General features: G+C 51.5%; 1 protein-coding gene across 1 annotated transcript in view; it reads left to right on the top strand.

The window, feature by feature from the left end:
* Nucleotides 1–8,577, top strand: part of LOC123990884 (myotubularin-related protein 4-like) — a 98,511-nt gene that overhangs the window by 48,508 nt on the left and 41,426 nt on the right. The window contains exons 6-9 of the mRNA XM_046291852.1: nucleotides 375–541; nucleotides 1,835–1,931; nucleotides 7,024–7,137; nucleotides 8,541–8,577. The exon at nucleotides 8,541–8,577 is cut by the window's right edge and continues 166 nt beyond it. Coding sequence (XP_046147808.1) covers nucleotides 375–541; nucleotides 1,835–1,931; nucleotides 7,024–7,137; nucleotides 8,541–8,577 — 415 coding nt within the window. The remainder of the gene's footprint in view (nucleotides 1–374; nucleotides 542–1,834; nucleotides 1,932–7,023; nucleotides 7,138–8,540) is intronic.

Raw genomic sequence — 8,577 nt, forward strand, 5'->3', positions numbered from 1 at the left:
AATGTGGTGAAACCGTGATAATGTGGTGAAACCGTGATAATGTGGTGAAACCGTGATAATGTGGTGAAACCGTGATAATGTGGTGAAACCGTGATAATGTGGTGAAACCGTGATAATGTGGTGAAACCGTGATAATGTGGTGAAACCGTGATAATGTGGTGAAACCGTGATAATGTGGTGAAACCGTGATAATGTGGTGAAACCGTGATAATGTGGTGAAACCGTGATAATGTGGTGAAACCGTGATAATGTGGTGAAACCGTGATAATGTGGTGAAACCGTGATAATGTGGTGAAACCGTGATAATGCTTTTAAAGGTCCTGACCATCCTCTGACTTCCTGTCCTTTTTGTTGTTGTTCTGTAATCTCCTCAGATGCCACTTCTCCACGTTCAAGCAGTGCCAGGAGTGGCTGAGACGTCTGAACCGGGCCATAGCCCACCCTGGCAGGCTGGAGGATCTGTTCGCGCTGGCCTACCACGCCTGGTGTCTGGGGAGCAGCACTGATGACGAGGACCAGCACCTACACCTCTGTAGACCAGGTCAGAGTCACGCACTGTCTGTCTCTCTCTGTGTAGGTGACCATGTCCTCTCTCTGTGTGTAGGTGACCATGTCCTCTTTCTCTCTGTGTAGGTGACCATGTCCTCTTTCTCTCTGTGTAGGTGACCATGTCCTCTCTCTGTGTGTAGGTGACCATGTCCTCTCTCTGTGTGTAGGTGACCATGTCCTCTCTCTGTGTGTAGGTGACCATGTCCTCTCTCTCTCTGTGTGTAGGTGACCATGTCCTCTCTCTCTCTGTGTGTAGGTGACCATGTCCTCTCTCTCTGTGTGTAGGTGACCATGTCCTCTTTCTCTCTGTGTAGGTGACCATGTCCTCTCTCTCTCTGTGTGTAGGTGACCATGTCCTCTCTCTCTCTGTGTGTAGGTGACCATGTCCTCTTTCTCTCTGTGTAGGTGACCATGTCCTCTTTCTCTCTGTGTAGGTGACCATGTCCTCTCTCTCTCTGTGTAGGTGACCATGTCCTCTCTCTCTCTGTGTAGGTGACCATGTCCTCTCTCTCTCTCTGTGTAGGTGATTATGTCCTCTTTCTTTCTCTGTGTAGGTGACCATGTCCTCTCTCTCTCTGTGTAGGTGACCATGTCCTCTCTCTCTCTGTGTGTAGGTGACCATGTCCTCTCTCTCTCTGTGTAGGTGACCATGTCCTCTCTCTCTCTGTGTAGGTGACCATGTCCTCTCTCTCTCTGTGTAGGTGACCATGTCCTCTCTCTCTCTCTGTGTAGGTGACCATGTCCTCTCTCTCTGTGTGTAGGTGACCATGTCCTCTCTCTCTGTGTGTAGGTGACCATGTCCTCTCTCTCTCTGTGTAGGTGACCATGTCCTCTCTCTCTCTGTGTAGGTGACCATGTCCTCTCTCTCTGTGTAGGTGACCATGTCCTCTCTCTCTCTGTGTAGGTGACCATGTCCTCTCTCTCTCTGTGTAGGTGACCATGTCCTCTCTCTCTCTCTGTGTAGGTGACCATGTCCTCTCTCTCTCTGTGTAGGTGACCATGTCCTCTTTCTCTCTGTGTAGGTGACCATGTCCTCTCTCTTTGTGTGTAGGTGACCATGTCCTCTCTCTCTCTGTGTAGGTGACCATGTCCTCTCTCTCTGTGTGTAGGTGACCATGTCCTCTCTCTCTCTGTGTAGGTGACCATGTCCTCTCTCTCTCTGTGTAGGTGACCATGTCCTCTCTCTCTCTGTGTAGGTGACCATGTCCTCTCTCTCTCTGTGTGTAGGTGACCATGTCCTCTCTCTCTGTGTGTAGGTGACCATGTCCTCTCTCTCTGTGTGTAGGTGACCATGTTCGTCAGAGGCTGCAGATGGAGGTTAAGAGGATGGGCTTTGACATGCAGAACGCCTGGAGAGTGTCTGACATCAACCTCAAATACAAGTACGACACACACACACTGACACACACACACTGACACACACACACTGACACACACACACTGACACACACACACACTGACACACACACACACTGACACACACACACACTGACACACACACACTGACACACACACACACTGACACACACACACACTGACACACACACACACTGACACACACACACACTGACACACACACACACTGACACACACACACACTGACACACACACACACTGACACACACACACACTGACACACACACACACTGACACACACACACTGACACACACACACTGACACACACACACACTGACACACACACACTGACACACACACACTGACACACACACACACTGACACACACACACACTGACACACACACACTGACACACACACACACTGACACACACACACTGACACACTGACACACACTGACACACTGACACACACTGACACACACTGACACACACTGACACACACACTGACACACACACACTGACACACACACTGACACACACACTGACACACACACTGACACACACACACTGACACACACACACTGACACACACACTGACACACTGACACACACACACACACTGACACACACACACACACACACACTGACACACACTGACACACACACACACACACTGACACACACTGACACACACACACACACACACACACACACACACACACACACACACACACACACACACACACACACACACACACACACACACACACACACACACACACACACACACACACACACACACACACACACACACACACATTACATTACATTTACATTTAAGTCATTTAGCAGACGCTCTTATCCAGAGCGACTTACAAATTGGTGCATTCACCTTATGACATCCAGTGGAACAGTCACTTTACAATAGTGCATCTAAATCTTAAAGGGGGGGGGTGAGAGGGAATACTTATCCTATCCTAGGTATTCCTTAAAGAGGTGGGGTTTCAGGTGTCTCCGGAAGGTGGTGATTGACTCCGCTGTCCTGGCGTCGTGAGGGAGTTTGTTCCACCATTGGGGGGCCAGAGCAGCGAACAGTTTTGACTGGGCTGAGCGGGAGCTGTACTTCCTCAGTGGTAGGGAGGCGAGCAGGCCAGAGGTGGATGAACGCAGTGCCCTTGTTTGGGTGTAGGGCCTGATCAGAGCCTGGAGGTACTGAGGTGCCGTTCCCCTCACAGCTCCGTAGGCAAGCACCATGGTCTTGTAGCGGATGCGAGCTTCAACTGGAAGCCAGTGGAGAGAGCGGAGGAGCGGGGTGACGTGAGAGAACTTGGGAAGGTTGAACACCAGACGGGCTGCGGCGTTCTGGATGAGTTGTAGGGGTTTAATGGCACAGGCAGGGAGCCCAGCCAACAGCGAGTTGCAGTAATCCAGACGGGAGATGACAAGTGCCTGGATTAGGACCTGCGCCGCTTCCTGTGTGAGGCAGGGTCGTACTCTGCGGATGTTGTAGAGCATGAACCTACAGGAACGGGCCACCGCCTTGATGTTGGTTGAGAACGACAGGGTGTTGTCCAGGATCACACCAAGGTTCTTAGCGCTCTGGGAGGAGGACACAATGGAGTTGTCAACCGTGATGGCGAGATCATGGAACGGGCAGTCCTTCCCCGGGAGGAAGAGCAGCTCCGTCTTGCCGAGGTTCAGCTTGAGGTGGTGATCCGTCATCCACACTGATATGTCTGCCAGACATGCAGAGATGCGATTCGCCACCTGGTCGTCAGAAGGGGGAAAGGAGAAGATTAGTTGTGTGTCGTCTGCATAGCAATGATAGGAAAGACCATGTGAGGTTATGACAGAGCCAAGTGACTTGGTGTATAGCGAGAATAGGAGAGGGCCTAGAACAGAGCCCTGGGGGACACCAGTGGTGAGAGCGCGTGGTGAGGAGACAGATTCTCGCCACGCCACCCGGTAGGAGCGACCTGTCAGGTAGGACGCAATCCAAGCGTGGGCCGTGCCGGAGATGCCCAACTCGGAGAGGGTGGAGAGGAGGATCTGATGGTTCACAGTATCGAAGGCAGCCGATAGATCTAGAAGGATGAGAGCAGAGGAGAGAGAGTTAGCTTTAGCAGTGCGGAGCGCCTCCGTGATACAGAGGAGAGCAGTCTCAGTTGAATGACTAGTCTTGAAACCTGACTGATTTGGATCAAGAAGGTCATTCAGAGAGAGATAGCGGGAGAGCTGGCCAAGGACGGCACGTTCAAGAGTTTTGGAGAGAAAAGAAAGAAGGGATACTGGTCTGTAATTGTTGACATCGGAGGGATCGAGTGTAGGTTTTTTCAGACACACACACACACTGACACACACACTGACACACACACACACACACACACACACACACACACACACACACACACACACACACACACACACACACACACACACACATACACACACTGACACACACACACACACTGACACACACACACACACACTGACACATACACACTGACACACACACACACACTGACACACACTGACACACACACACACACACACACACACACACACACACACACACACACACACACACACACACACACACACACACACACACACACACACACACACACACACACACACACACACACACACACACACACACACACACACACACACACACACACACACACACACACACACACACACACACACACACACACACTGACACACACACACTGACACACACACACACACACACACACACACACACACACACACACACACACACACACTGACACACGCACACACACACACACACTGACACACGCACACACACACACACACACACACACTGACACACGCACACACACTGACACACACACACACACACACACACACACACACACACACTGACACACACACACACACACACACACACACACACACACACTGACACACACACACACACACTGACACACACACATACACACACACACACAGACAGACACATGGCCCCCCCAGTCTCAACGCGGAGCAGGACGATTTATGATGAACCTGCTGCCTCATCATGTAGGACAGAGCACCACCCCCTTAATTAGCCAGCCCACAGTCCCCGAAGCACGTCTGTCTGTGCTGTCAAACGGTCCCAGACTAGCTAACGGAACAGACTGGATGGGGAGACTAGCTAACGGAACAGACGGTCCCAGACTAGCTAACGGAACAGACTGGATGGGGAGACTAGCTAACGGAACAGACTGGATGGGGAGACTAGCTAACGGAACAGACTGGATGGGGAGACTAGCTAACGGAACAGACTGGATGGGGAGACTAGCTAACGGAACAGACTGGATGGGGAGACTAGCTAACGGAACAGACTGGATGGGGAGACTAGCTAACGGAACAGACTGGATGGGGAGACTAGCTAACGGAACAGACTGGATGGGGAGACTAGCTAACGGAACAGACTGGATGGGGAGACTAGCTAACGGAACAGACTGGATGGGGAGACTAGCTAACGGAACAGACTGGATGGGGAGACTAGCTAACGGAACAGACTGGATGGGGAGACTAGCTAACGGAACAGACTGGATGGGGAGACTAGCTAACGGAACAGACTGGATGGGGAGACTAGCTAACGGAACAGACTGGATGGGGAGACTAGCTAACGGAACAGACTGGATGGGGAGACTAGCTAACGGAACAGACTGGATGGGGAGACTAGCTAACGGAACAGACTGGATGGGGAGACTAGCTAACGGAACAGACTGGATGGGGAGACTGGGGAGCTAACGGAACAGACTGGATGGGGAGACTAGCTAACGGAACAGACTGGATGGGGAGACTAGCTAACGGAACAGACTGGATGGGGAGACTAGCTAACGGAACAGACTGGATGGGGAGACTAGCTAACGGAACAGACTGGATGGGGAGACTAGCTAACGGAACAGACTGGATGGGGAGACTAGCTAACGGAACAGACTGGATGGGGAGACTAGCTAACGGAACAGACTGGATGGGGAGACTAGCTAACGGAAGAGAGTGACTCAGCATTTCAAAGAGCATTTTCTGTGCCAGTCGGTGTTTAAACCATCTTCTCTCTCTGTCATTACTTGGCTCTTGATCATCTGTGTGACAGCTCTGTGGGAGGGAGGGAGGGAGGGCAGTAGGGGGAGAGGGAGGGAGGGAGGGAAGGAGGGAGGAGAGATTGATGACAGTAGGGAGAGAATGAGGACAGTAGGGAGAGAATGAGGACAGTAGGGGGGAGGGAGGACAGTAGGGGGAGAGGGAGGACGGTAGGGGGAGAGGGAGGGAAGGAGGGAGGACAGTGGGGAGGGAAGGAGGGAGGACAGTAGGGAGAGAATGAGGACAGTAGGGAGAGAATGAGGACAGTAGGGAGAGAATGAGCACAGTAGGGAGAGAATGAGGACAGTGGGGAGAGAATGAGGACAGTGGGGAGAGAATGAGGACAGTGGGGAGAGAATGAGGGAGGACAGTAGGGAGGGAGGAAAGTAGGGAGAGAATGAGGGAGGACAGTAGGGAGAGAGGGAGAGAAGGTGGACAGTAGGGAGAGGGGGAGGGAGGCTGTCCTGGTATATATATCCTAACCTCTCTCCTGGTGTCTATATCCTAACCTCTCTCCTCTCCTGGCGTCTATATCCTAACCTCTCTCCTCTCCTGGTGTCTATATCCTAACCTCTCTCCTCTCCTGGTGTCTATATCCTAACCTCTCTCCTGTCCTGGTGTCTATATCCTAACCTGTCCTGGTGTCTATATCCTAACCTCTCTCCTCTCCTGGTGTATATATCCTAACGTCTCTCCTGTCCTGGTGTCTATATCCTAACCTCTCTCCTGTCCTGGTGTCTATATCCTAACCTGTCCTGGTGTCTATATCCTAACCTCTCTCCTGTCCTGGTGTCTATATCCTAACCTCTCTCCTGTCCTGGTGTCTATATCCTAACCTGTCCTGGTGTCTATATCCTAACCTCTCTCCTCTCCTGGTGTATATATCCTAACGTCTCTCCTGTCCTGGTGTCTATATCCTAACCTCTCTCCTGTCCTGGTGTCTATATCCTAACCTGTCCTGGTGTCTATATCCTAACCTCTCTCCTCTCCTGCCAGGCTGTGCTCCAGCTATCCCCAGCAGCTGCTGGTCCCAGTGTGGATCACAGACAAGGAGCTGGAGAGTGTTGGTTCCTTCAGATCCTCCAACAGAATCCCTGTGGTCGTCTATAGGTAGGTACACACGACTACACCTACACACACCATACTATACACACGACTACACCTACACACACCATACTATACACACGACTACACCTACACACACCATACTATACACACACGACTACACCTACACACACCATACTATACACACACGACTACACACTATACACACCATACTATACTATACACACACGACTACACCTACACACACCATACTATACACACGACTACACACTATACACACACCATACTCTACACACACGACTACACCTACACACACCATACTATACACACGACTACACACTACACACACACCATACTATACACACACACCATACTCTACACACACGACTACACCTACACACACACACACACACACACACACACACACACACACACACACACACACACACACACACACACACACACACACACACACACACACACACACACACACACACACACACACACACACACACACACACACACACACACACACACACACACACACACCATACTCTACACACACACACACACACACACACACACCATACTCTACACACACGACTACACCTACACACACCATACTCTACACACACGCTACTATACACACACACCATACTCTACACACACGCTACTATACACACACACCATACTCTACACACACGCTACTACACACGCACACCATACTCTACACACACACCATACTACTACACTCACACACACACTACTACACTCACCCGCTACTACACACACACGCTACCACACACACACCATACCACACACACACACACACACACACACACACACACACACACACACACACACACACACACACACACACACACACACACACACACACACACACACACACACACACACACACACACACACACACACATACCACACACACACCATACTCTACACACACGCTACTACACACTATACACACACACTACTACACTCACCCGCTACCACACACACACCATACTACACTGAGTTGTCAACCGTGATGGACAGGCCTTCCCCTGGTGGAAGAGAAGCTCTGTCTTGTTGAGCTTGAGGTGGTGGGCTGTCATCCAAGCTGAGGGGGGTGAGGTGGTGGGCTGTCATCAAGCTGAGGGGGGGGGGGGGTGAGGTGGTGGGCTGTCATCCAAGCTGAGGGGGGGGTGGGCTGTCATCCAAGCTGAGGGGGTGAGGTGGTGGGCTGTCATCAAGCTGAGATATATGTTGCTACCTGGGTGTCAGAGGGGGGGGGGGAACACACACACACACATCCTCACCAAATATCCTCACCATACCCAGCCTACGGACCAACCCATTCTAAACACATGGCTAATGTGTTGACCTGCTCTGGTTTTCGTGATGCGTGTGTACTGATGGTTAGACCCCTCTCCTTACCGTCCCACCAGGCACCAGAGGAACGGGGCGGTGATCGCTCGCTGCAGC

Source organism: Oncorhynchus gorbuscha, linkage group LG02 (assembly GCF_021184085.1).
Source record: "Oncorhynchus gorbuscha isolate QuinsamMale2020 ecotype Even-year linkage group LG02, OgorEven_v1.0, whole genome shotgun sequence".
In the NCBI taxonomy this organism is placed as follows: Eukaryota; Metazoa; Chordata; class Actinopteri; order Salmoniformes; family Salmonidae; genus Oncorhynchus; species Oncorhynchus gorbuscha.